This window comes from Urocitellus parryii, chromosome 3, assembly GCF_045843805.1.
Source record: "Urocitellus parryii isolate mUroPar1 chromosome 3, mUroPar1.hap1, whole genome shotgun sequence".
In the NCBI taxonomy this organism is placed as follows: Eukaryota; Metazoa; Chordata; class Mammalia; order Rodentia; family Sciuridae; genus Urocitellus; species Urocitellus parryii.
Window position 1 is genome coordinate 208,822,477 of NC_135533.1, and position 12,870 is coordinate 208,835,346.

The 12,870-nt window shown below is 42.5% G+C and overlaps 1 protein-coding gene across 1 annotated transcript in view; it reads right to left on the bottom strand.

Moving 5' to 3' along the window:
- LOC144253881 (adhesion G protein-coupled receptor E2-like) overlaps positions 1-10,882 on the bottom strand; it is a 48,505-nt gene extending 37,623 nt beyond the window's left edge. Inside the window, exon 1 of the mRNA XM_077796538.1 lies at positions 10,780-10,882. Within this exon, the coding sequence (XP_077652664.1) occupies positions 10,780-10,882 (103 nt within the window). The remainder of the gene's footprint in view (positions 1-10,779) is intronic.
- Positions 10,883-12,870: the final 1,988 nt, after the last annotated feature.

Here is a 12,870-nt window from a genome sequence, read left to right on the forward strand (position 1 = left end):
GGAAAATGGGCAGCGGACTCCATGTTGTTTGCATCACCATGGTAACCATGGGGTGCCTGGCCGGCATAGCTGCTTCCTGGTCCCACCTCCCACACTTTTGCGGGCTTCTGATTGGTTCTTCCACAGTCACTCAGACAGGACTTCTGGTCCCGCTTTCCAGCCACTAACCTGTACTGCTGTGTTTCAGGTTTCTACCGGAGCTGCTCAGAGCCTGTATTTTTAAAAAATGCCTACCTGTAAATGCTAACAAAAGATATCTTTTTCAGACAAAATTTAATTCCACAGGTTTCTATGTTACAGTCCTAAATTTAAGCTAGTTCTAAGTTAAATAACCTGACTTTTTCTCTATAGTTGTGTTACTAAATATTGTTCTATTGATGGGAGATATCAAATATGCTTCTTTATATTTTACTTTTAATTTTGAAGGTTATGAGGATGCATTTGCTCGCCACAGGAACAAGCCGGCAAAGTTCCTGTGATGACCAAAAAATCCTTATTTTCATTGCTAACTATAAAAATAAAAATGTATACTCAAGGATCTTATTTCAGTTACATCAAGTGACGTCACATAGAAGAGTGCACTCCTAGTTAAAAATAAATTTAAATGGATCCAAATATTTTAAGACCACGTGGTTACATAAAGTTAATACAATTATAAGTTATGTTCTTATTCTTTATATATATATTTTAGATATTTAGATAACCTATATTTGTTAATCTATAAATTAATTAGCACATGCCTAATTGATTAGTTAATATATATTTGCCTAATTGTTTTTCTTCAACAGAAAACCTATAATTTAAGTTTTATATTTACATTTATCAGATACTCTGTTTTTTCAGTTACAGATATTTGAGATAAATGTGTTTACTATAAATTTGCTTTTAAGTAAAAATACAATCAAGTAATTTCTACTTCTCAAGGTTATTGTTCAAACTCATATAATGATAAATTATTATAATTATTTCTCCAAAATATCTAAAGGTTTTAACTTTATTTTCATTGATATTTCTTATCAAAATATAATAATTTGTTTATAGATTCTAAGGTTTTCAAAAATTGTTCCAAAATATAAAAAACAAAAAAAAAACAAACAAAAAACAAAAAACAAACAAACAAACAAAAAAAAACACACATGCCTCCTCCTGGATGAAGAACGTTGGTGTCCTGTGATTTTTTTATTATTTTTTAACCTCGACGTCTCTCGCCGGACTCGGTTTCCGTTAGCCGGACTTGACATCTAGAGGTCCTTACCGAGATTCGGAAAGCAGAGGTAAGCGGACAAGGCTCACCTTCTAAGGGAAAAGGGGGACGATTGGATCAAAGATAATTTAAAGAGACAGGGTACGTACCATGGGTAACTCAACAGTGAAACTTCGTCTGGCCAACGAAGTTAAAGAACTGTTAAACAAACAAGAAACAGGAATAAAAACCAAGACAGCAACTGAATTCGTTGAAGCTAAAGCCCAGGCTTGTCCTTGGTTTCTGACAGGAGGCTTTCTTAATAACAGTGATTGGGATTTGGTAAAACAGGATCTCCAAAAGTTGTTGAGGGACCAGGGTCCAGATAGAGTCCCGATTGCTACTTTCTCTCTATGGAGATTGGTAAAGGATGCTCTTTTAACTGATAAAGTGAAGATTAAGGAGCAGCTTGCTGAATGCAAACAGGCTCTTAATCAGGTCCAAACTGCTGCCACTATTAATCAGGTTATTCAACAAACTTCCACCATACTCGATTCTCAAAATAAAGTTAACCAACATCTTTTGTCAGGGATTTTAGCTGCCAACCAAAGAATAGATTTACTCCAAGCTCAAGTTGAGGAATTGTCTGACCTAGTACATTTGGGTTGTATTGATCAACGAGCACATTTATGTATAACCTCTGTCAGATTTTATGATTCCAGAAATGCCTCATGCATCATCGGAGAGTATCTATCCGGAACCTGGTCCATGGAAGCAGAAAACTTGATCCAGTCTCAACTAACTCAGATTGCTGTTTTGAATAGCACCCTTGTCGATCCAGTGATCTTGAGTCAATTCACCACTTGGATATCTTCTGCCTTTTCCTTTTTTAAGGAGTGGGTGGGAGTAGGCATTTTTGGCACTATGTGTTGCTTTGGTGTGATTCTTTGTTTGTGGCTTCTCTGTCATCTCAAGGCCCGCAGTGCTCACGATAAGGCTATGATCATACAAGCTCTTGCTGCTTTAGAAAATGGCAACTCGCCACAAGTCTGGCTTGTGCATCTTAAACAGTAAACCTTTGACATGGTCATTGCACCCCAAGTTATTATAACATTGCACTGGGTTCGACATGTCCTTCTTTCGTCACTCTTCTAATGCTGGAACTTCTACCATATCTTTACTCTATGCATACCTCTCCTCCCTGCCTTTCTGCACTAGGATCTTTGCTAGCTAATCTTACAGTCCAACTACACCTGCCATTTGATGGTGATGGTCATGGGTCCTGTTTATGGAGGCAGTTACCATAACAATGTCCTGTTGGCCACAACATGCTGAGCTGATCTTGTGGTACCCAGTGACGGGCAACTTCCACGCTTGCACTGCAACCTAAGACAGGGGAATGGGGCCTCCCCAGAGACGGGTAAGCAGTGCAGGGGCGGTGGACGACCTAAGACAGGGGCTACTTGATTCCCTTTGACATGCAATAAACAAAAGAGGGGAACTTGCTGATAGCAGGCCTTCCCTGGCCCCCGGGGCCCAGCCCCCAATTCCTTGTTCTGCATGTCAAAGTGGTCAGTTCACAAGGCCATGACATATGTGCTCCACGGGAACATCTTGACCTTTATCTAACAATGGCAGATGTCACAACCAAATTTCTCCCCCTCTCTATTGTCCGTGCCTTTCTCTTAGGGTGTTGCCAACTTAATTTTGTCTGCACTACAAAGACAGCCTCAGCTGTCCCCCTTTGTCTACCATCGTCACGATACAGGATGCGAGGCAAGGCACTGCACTTGAGTGATCCACTTGAGTGGACCTCAAGGGGAGCATGTCCTATTGCATGCGGGTTTGACGTCCACGCCCCGCCCCACGAAAAAAGGCGTCGGCTGATATGGCCTCAGGTTTGGGGAAGGGCCCTCCTTAAGGCTGGGCCATACTATGCAGCCACTTCTGCACAGTGGGATAGGACCTCTACTCTCGCCTGTATTGTCGTAATAAAACAAAAAAGGGGGAACTGTGGTGAGCCGTTTCTGTGAACTGTGGCCGCCATTACAAGATGGCGCTGGTTTCCCCTGTAGTCTGTGACAAACAACTCCTTATCAGAATGAGTTGGCACGCTGTGACTTGGCACCCTATGAGAAAAGTCCACGTGGCAGTTGTGCATTGGGGCTTTATCTGCTTTATTAAGGCTGGGGCACACGGGAGTAGTAGTAGTAGTAGTAGTAGTAGGAGTAGTGGCAGTAGGAGTAGCAGTAGAAGTAGTAGTAGGAGTAGCAGTAGAAGCTAAAAGACATGTCAAAACAAAGGCCTGAATAAACAGCTGAAAGAAGAAAAAGTATCAAGGACCTGAATAAACTGCTGAAAGAAGATTCCTGAGTTGCGTCTTCCTTGCGGGCAAGGGGTCGCAACACTTTTCTACCACTAGTATGGGAGTATTGTAAGGGGAATGAGCAGGTTAGAGGTACCCCTTGCTAAGAAGTTCCTGAATAATAGGTTGTAGGCCCAGAAGAGCTTTTTTGGCAGGGGGTATTGAGCCTGATTGGAGAAGGTGTTAGGATCTTTGAAATGAATGTTAACTGGTGGGCAGGAAATGCTGGAGGGGGTGTGGGTATCCCATACAATCGGGTCAGCCAGGTTAGTATGGTATTTCATGTCAGCCTCACATGTGGAGCAGAATGTCCAGTCTTCTGCCAAAAGGGCCAGAAAAGATGAACAGGCAAATTCTGGGGCCTGACTGATGCCAGGAGCCCATATGTTGATTGTTGTATTGAATTTAGAGAGAATATCTTGGCCAAGCAAAGGAACTGGACATTGGGGCATAACTAGGAACGTCTGAGAGAATGGGAAGTTGTCTATGGAACAGAGTAATAGGGGAGTCTTTCTTGGATAGAGGGTCTTTCCTCCTACCCGGACAATAGGAGAGGTGGATGGCACTGTTTGCCTCCAGAATTCTGTCAGGACTGAGAAGGTAGCCCTGGTGTCAAAGGAGAAAGTCAACCTTGCATCCATCCACCTGAATCTGCACCCTGGGTTCTGTTCTATTGATTGTTATGGCCAGGGACAAGGACCCAAGGCACCATCAATTGATTGCCATACCCAGAAGGTCAGAGGGTTCCCTGGCCATAGGCCTCCTATGGGATCTAGTGTTGAGAGCCACAGCCGAAAGGGGCCCCAGCAAACTTCCAGCTGCCAGCTGATGATTGGCTCACAGCGGCCCCAGTAAACTTCTAGCTGCCAACTGATTGGCTCCTCTGTGGTGATGCTCATTGGGTTGTTTCCCCACCCTTTCAGACAACGGAGCTGTTCATTGGGGGACTTTTTTTTGCTCTGCCCACATGACCCAGCCAATCAGCCTCAAGAGCAGGTGGAGTGGGGGAGGTTGAGAGGCTTGTGGGAAGCCTGTGGTGGCAGTTGGCTCTGATGGTTTTTCCTGAGGAGCTGTGTGGGTTGGTGTGTGTGTTCTACGAATAAAGTTAGTTTCTTTTGACAAGTGGCTCCTGAATTGTGCCCAGCTAGACTGCGGCAATCTAGGACAGTCAGAGCCCCAATGACCTTGTTGTTGACATTTAGGGCATGGAGTACTCGAAGTGTGGGGCATGCCCTGGCCCAGTGTCCCTCCTTGCCACACTTGAAGCAGGCACCCGGGGTGGGGGGCGGTTCGGTGATGGGTGGTGACCCAACAAAGCACCCTTCAGGGCTTGGGTGAGCATCTAAAATTTCTCAGTCTGGGGGGTGGCAGGGCCCTGTTTGAGCTTTTTTAGTTTGGCCTGGATGTTGGGGTAGCTCTGCGAGAGGAAATGTGTCATAAGGACATGATGGCCATCTGGGGTTCTTTGATCTAGGTTACTGCTGAAGGGCTTTCATAAGCCGATCCAGAAATTCCAATTTGGTCTCTTGTAATTTTTGGAAATTGACAGCCTTATGTGTTGCTGTTTTGAGCCCAGCAATAATACATGCAGAGAATCGGTCCCTACTCTGTATGCCATCTTGAATATTATAATCCCAGTCGGGAGTTTGATGTGGGGCAGCAAGTGGCCCCAGAGGGTGATTGGGATTAACTTGGTGAGTTTCATCCACAAGGGCTCTGGCAAGTTCCCAGACTCTGGTACATTTCTCAAGAAGGAGAATATTAGCCAATAACATATAAGTGAGGCTATAAGGCTGGAGGACCCATTGAAACTCTCTTCTGTGGTGAATGAGCCCAACCTTTGCTTGAGTTGCGTGAGGTCATTCATAGAGAATGGGACATGTACCCGGATAATGCTCTCAGGTCCAGCAACCTCTCTTAAAGGGGCCATGGTTTGTGGGACTAGGGGCAGGACCTAGTTTGGGGGGGAACTAATGGTGTTGGGAGAGTCAGGGGAAGCACCTGAGTAGCTGGACGGAGCCGACGGGGGAGGTCAGTAAGGAGGGGGTTCATCTGCTGGATAGGTACGAGTGAGAATGAAGAAGAGAAAAAGCCTCAACATAGGGGAATCCTTCCAGTTTTTCAAGTGCTTGCAGAAGTTAAACAGATCTCTGATAATTGAGAGATCTAGGGATCCTCCTGGGGGCCATTGACTTTGATTGTCTAATTGATAGTAAGGCCAATCTTGTGTGCAGAATTTAATAAGGGGGAGTCTGCAGGGAGGAAAGAAGAGGTCCCCATAGGTCAGGAGAGAGGCAAGGGCGGTTGAGAGGGAGAGAGAGAGAGAGAGAGAGAGAGAGAGAGAGAGAGAGAGAGAGAGGAGTGCCTGTTCTTCCACTCCTCAGTACCTCCCATTCATGAACTGGGCTCCAGAGAATCCACTGTGACCATGAAGGTCATGGTGGGGTGTGTTCTCTCCTCCAGATTAGGTGTCAGAGGTTTGCCAGACGATCAAGGTCAAAGCCCTGGCATATAGCCTATCTGAAGTTGGATCCTGATAGGGAAACTCACCTACTGAAGAGCTGGTGTTGTGTGAGTAGCAGCAGTGCTTGAAAAAGTGGATGAGGACGGCAAGCCTCGAGAGAGGGGGCCCTCGAGCAGCAAGGCATTCCCTCTCTCAGGTTTTGGCACCAATGAAAGATTGATCAAGGCTTGCCATTGGAGAAAATGCCCGTTTATTGAAGAACAGCTCTGCATATTTATAGAGCCGGGGGTGGTTTGACAGTTATGACAGTTTAATGGTTGAAGGGTTTGACAGTTGGCATGGGGTCCTTTCTGTTTGGTGGGTAAGGATCATGTGAGTCAGCAGGGCTAGTCTGATTGGTGGGTAAGGATCATGTGAGCCAGCAGGACTCACCATTGGACAGCTCTTCTTGGGGGATGGGGAAGTTAGTCTTTGGAGCTGGGGTGACTCCCAACAAAGATGAGCTCATCAGCGTGAGACTCAGAAAACACTTTCCGTCAAAGCAGTGATGAAATACCAGTAGGCAGGACCTCTGGAAGACAGGTGGGTCCATGGAGGAGCAATAAAAACTAGGTTCCCTGGGTTATAAATGGGTTTCCTGGGAACAGAGAATCAGCAGGACGAATATCCTGTCTTTCCAGGCCAGTGTCCCTAAGGGGAAGAATAGGAAAATGAGCTAATGAACAGATATAGGGAGCTGTGGCTCTCTGCTCTGATGTGTTCCCTCAGTGTACAGCCCTGTGCTGGACAGGAAGTGGAGGTGTCTTTGAGGTCTCCAGTATGCCCAGGAACCCAGCACTTGACTCCTTCCTTGTGTGTTTTCTGGGGACAGAGCTTCAGTCACCATCAAGCCCACCCAGGCAGGACCTTGAACTTCCACAGAGAGACTTTCCTCTCAGAGCTGGTCTCCAGGTGAGTCTGGGAGCTCAGTGGGCATTGCAGGAGATCAGCAGAGAGAACCAAACCCAGGACTCTTTAGCTGAGGTCAGGGGAGAGCCAGGCTGAGCTATCCCAGAGCAGGGCTGCTGTGGCTGTTTGCTGTCCTGATGGATGTTTTATTCACAAGGCTGAGTTGAATCATAACACTTAGCTGAGAAGTGAACATTGCAGTGGTTAGTGCTGGGTTCACTGCTGACCAGGAAATGAAGGTAACAGAGGCTGAAGAGAAGATGGGAGGGAGACATCCAGTGCTCCCAGAGAAAGAACAGAGGCCCAAGGATCTTTGCAATTAAGAGAGCAGAGGAATAGGGATTAACTGTGGAGGGTAAAAATGTGAAGGTAAGGTGTATTTTGATGCATATGCACTTAAGATGAGAAATATTTGATTATATTTATGTAGTGTTGACAAGTTCCTGAGTAAGATTATCTCACTGCAAATGTTCATGGGACATACATTTTAAAGTTTTTTCTCTATTCTCATTAAAAAAATTAATAGATGAATAGAGGCATACCTAAGAGCCTTACTTTGTAATAGTTTATATGTCTGCAAGCCTGAATATGTTTGTGAGTTTGTCGGCCATGTGCTTCTTATTCTACAGCGTCTATGCCGGTTTCTCTGTTGTATTCTAGCAAGTTTTATCTGACCGCCCCCCTTATTCTTTATTTTTTTGGTACCATAATTGAACTCAAAGGCACTTGACCACTGAGCCATATCCCCAGACCTATTTTGTATTTTCTTTAGAAACAGGGTCTCACTGATTTGCTAGCACCTTGTTATTGCTGAGTTTGGCTTTGAACTTGCCATCCTCCTGCTTCAGCCTCCTGAGTTGCTAAGATTTCAGGGGTGCACCATCGTGACCAGCCCCTTGATTCTTTATAGGAGATTACTGGAGTTTCTTTTTTTCACAGATAGCCTATTTTCATGTACATAGAAATATTTTTTGTGGGGAATGTTGAAAACTGATGCATTTGTAAATTCAATTCTATCAACTAGCTGTATTTGTACTTTGCTTTTTTATGAAATTGAGGGACTGATATTTTTTCAATCCTTGCTGTAAATAAAAAAGGTATTGAATATTCTCATGCATCCCTAGTGCTAGGTCACATTTGATTCTGTGTTGCTTATTGTGTCTTTGGTGTTTTTCTGATCAGCTGATTGCTCAGAAAGGCGTCACCTTAATGTATTATTGAAAGGGTTTCATGCTTATTTACCTTTTGATCCAAGCTCATTCTGTCTTTCTTTATAATATTCTAATGCACATATTCCTTGTATGAAAGATATTAAAACTTTGAATATTTGCACCCCCATGCAAGTTATAGGACTTCCTTCATTTTGTATTATTTGAGACATTTGTTAAATTAATCTTCAATTCATAACCCATGTTAATGTCATTAAATAATCCCTATTTTACATCTTTTCCTGTTTTATATTTTTCATTCCATTTTGTTTCAATCAGTGCCTGCTGAATGAATGTATTGAAAAGTGACATGGAATCATGTCAACATGTACAGAGGGCATTTTTAATCAAATATTTCTCTTAAATATAGAAAATTTAAGACTCACTATGGTGGAAATCTAGGCTGGTGGTCAACAGAGGCAGGAAAGGCAGGAGGAGGAGCCAAGAGGCCTGATAACCACAGCAGTCCACAGTCACAGGAGAAAGGGGCCCCCTGTCCCAGCACACATTGGGACTTTTGCAGTCCAAATCCATTTCTTACACATTTTTGCATTCAAGTTTCATAATCATAAGAAGAAAACATAAAAATACTCCAAAATATTACACTAGCTTTATAACACACATTTTATGAAAAATAAGAAGAATGAAGTTAGAGAGTTCCCAAAACAAAGAATTGACAAATGTTTAAAGAGAGGGAAATGCTCATTATCCTGATCTGAGCATTCTATGTTGCATATATGTATTGAATGTTCACACTCTCCCTGTTGTATGAACAGTTATTTTGTGTCTGTTAAAAAAACAGGTTGAGGTGAAGCTCAGGCAGAGCACTCACTTTCTTATTATGTACGACATCCTGTGTTTGACCCCCAGCGATGCAAATAAAAATAAGAAACATAAAAGCAAGGTCCCCTCAATAGAAAACTGTAATTAATAATCAAAGTGAGATATTAAGTAAAAATTGGAAACAAAAAGAAAATCCATAAAGTCATTGCATTAAATTAAAAAAAGTATATTATACCAAAATTACTAGCACTGTCAATGTTTTTCTAGGAGTCCTTAGTTATTTTTAAGCTTTACTTCCTGTACTCTGCATCCTGAGAAGCTCATACACCCTTCATACAAATCCAGGAATAGGCTCCCATGCACATTGCACATGCCCTCTCTTTAGTGCTGGGGTCTTTTCTAGCTTTTCCCCTCTTTCCCTTTCTCTCAAAGATGCCTACTGAGGCCTTCAAATCAACTAAGATAATGCACTTTACATATTTCAGAGAATGCACAATATTTCACCATGGGGCTGTGATACCCATGCTTTTGGTAGTCTTTCTTATTTTTTTAATCATTGATTTACTATTACATCAGTGCTGCAAAAGTATTTTGCTATGATTAGTTTCAAAGTGGTTCTCAGTCACAAATGATATTTATTCTCCAGGGGACATTGAGGGTGTCCAGACACATTTTCTGCTGTCAAAAAGGAAGGGGTCATAACTATGTTATTTGAAGTGTTCACATACACTGGAGTTCATTTCTGGTTCATTCAACCAGGGATAACTGAGTGTTTATCACCTGCCAGTTGTCATCGGAACAGTATCAGTTATATTCTAGTGTGAAATGTCTTGATCAATTTAATTATTATTTCTTTCATGTGATACTTTCTGCATGTGTATAATATGATTTTCAGTTATTTAATTTTCTTTTTTATTTTAGTTTGGAAAAAAATGTAAAAGAAGCCCCAGAGGTGGGGTGTTTGTTAGTGTAGGGTGCCTACATGAACAAAAATGCGTGAAATTACACCTAGCATAACTCTCTCTCTCTCTCTCTCTCTCTCTCTCTCTCTCTCTCTCTCTCTCTCTTTCTTAAAAAGCACCTCCTGTTTACTTTCTTCTGTGGTATGTTCTTTTGTTTTCTTGGGCTCCGTGAACTTATGCTTATGATATATCTTGATTTCTTTTTTGAATAGCATTGTTAAGGTATAATTAATACTCAAAGGACCACATGCATTTAAAATGTACAATGTGAGATGCATATGAAAATAGAAATACGCATATGCAAATATAGGCCATTCCCCCAGCCAAAAGAAAAAACAGACCTGTGATCTTTGTATCCACATATGCTCTTTTTCCATTGTTGGGATGTAGGAGTTTTTGTTGCTGAGGCCTGGACAGTGCCTGGAATGTGGCCAGCACTTCCCAAGTGCTCCTCCATGGTAAGAAGTCGTTTCTACTTAAACAGGTACTGCATGAGCTCTTGGGGAGAAGACTTAGAGTGAGATGGGAATTTATAAACAGTAATGGTACTAGAGATGCCCTAGGATAATGAGACCCAGAAACAAGAGAAAAAAAGCTTTTTATTGGAAAATAAAAATTGTAACACTTAATTATATCTGTAGTGTCCATATGTGTGAATAATAGTCATGTATTTATTCTCTTTCTGGTAGTGACACCCCCTCATGGAACCAGGAAACAATACAAGAATTTCAGAATTCCTTCTGCTGGGATTTTCATAGGACCCAGAACTGAAGTCCCTCATCTTTGGGCTTTTCCTGTCCATGTACCTGTGCTGGGGAACCTGCTCATCATCCTGGCCTCCATCTCAGACTCCCACCTGCACACACCTATGTAATTCTTCCTTTCCAACTTGTTCTTTGTGGACATCTGGTTCATCTCCACCACGATCCCCAAGATGTTGGTGAACATCCAGACACAGAGCAAGGCCATTACCTATGCAGGCTGCATCACCCAGATGTGCTTTTTCTACATTTTTGTAGAGTTGGACAACTTCCTCCTGACTGTGATGGCCTATGATAGGTATGTGGCCATCTGCCACCCACTGCAGTACACTGTCACCATGAATCCCAGGCTCTGTGGATTTCTGGTTCTGGTGTGCTGGATCCTGAGTGTCCTGCATGCCTTGTTGCAAAGCTTAATGGTCTTGAGACTGTCCTTCTGTAAAGACATAAACATCCCCTACTTTTTCTGTGAACTTAACCAGCTGGTTCAACTTGCCTGCTCTGAAACCTTTCTTAATGATTTTGTGAGGTATCTTGTAACTGTGTTGCTGGGAGGTGGCCCCCTGGCTGGCATCCTGTACTCTTACTTCGAGATCGTGTCTTCTATCTGTGCAATCTCATCAGCTCAGGGCAGGTACAAAGCATTCTCCACCTGTGCGTCTCACCTCTCTGTGGTCTCCTTATTTTATGGCACAGGCTTTCGTGTGTACCTCAGTTCTGCTTCAGCCAAGAGCTTACGCTCCAATGCAACAGCCTCTGCGATGTACACTCATGGTCACCCCCATGCTGAACCCCTTCATCTACAGTCTGAGGAATAAGGATGTGAAGGGAGCCCTGTTAAGGCTCTCTGGAGGGAAATTATGAAAGACTCTTGTCCTGGGGTTCAGGAGCACAGCCCAGGACTGCAGGCAGCAAAGCCTCAGAGCCAGAGTTGTGGATCTTTGATCTGATTGTGAATGTGCCACCCTTTCATTCAGTTTACCTCCTGGAGGTCACATGACTCTGGTTTTGACCTCTGTGCAATGTAACCAGCTCTATTTATCCAGCTTCTTGTTTTCTCTGACAGGCAACAGGTTTTGTACTTTGTCCACTCACCTTTTCTTCCAAACAGGAAACATTTATGTCACAGAGAGACAAAGTTTCTTACAAATGATTTCTTCCCACCTGACATATCTTGTATTGATTTAGGTTCTTTTCTGTTTCATTCTTAAAATAGTCATATCTTTTACTACTTTCATGGAAACAGCAGCACTGGGCACCTGAGAACAATTTTGAAATTTGTAGTTGAGCAAAATCTGAGGCCACAGTTTCTCTGTTTTGCATTATTGTTCCTGTGTAGGTCAGCATTTTAACTACTTTTCTTGAACATTTGTCTTTAGTATGCTAATGTATTTTGTTACAAGTTATTAAGGTCTTAAAAATTCAACAGTAAATGGATAAAGAAAATATGGTATATATACATATTATGGAGTTTATTCAGCCACAAAGAGAAATTAAATTATGGACTTTGCTGGTAATTGGATGGACCTGGAGAACATGATTCTAAATGAAACAATCCAGGTTCAGAACATCAAGGGTCAAACACTCTCTCTCACATGTGGAAGCTAGAGAGAAATGAGGAATAGAAAGGGAATCTCATGAAACTAGAAGGGAGAACAGTGGCATCAAGGAAGGAGCTGGAGGGAGGAAGAATGGAGAAAGGGGGGACTGCAGAGTGAAATAGACCCCAGTGTGTCACGAACAAACATGGACACACTACAGCGAGTTCCAGCTTCATGTTTATGTATAAGGTGCCAACTAAAAACACAATTAATAAAAGAAGACCAGTGGAGTTTAGGAAGGGGAATAGGGGAGGGAGGAAAGACGGGAAAGGGGAGTCCTGGGGACTGAGATGGAGCATATTATATTCTGTGCGTGAGTATGTCAAAATGAGCACCACTGTAATATATATCACTCTAATGTACTAATATAATGTATAACTATAATGTATGAATAAATCATTAAAAATGGAAAAGAATAATTTATTTTTTAATGTAACATATTCAACGTTTCTTTGGGTTAGTTTACAGACATCTTGAGGAGATAATTATTCTGTCTAGTAAAATGACTTTTTCAGAATTACATTAGTTGTCATTCAAGAGCCCTTGTATGGAATTCTTGGCTGGAAATGGTGGTGCACACCTTTATTCCTAGTGA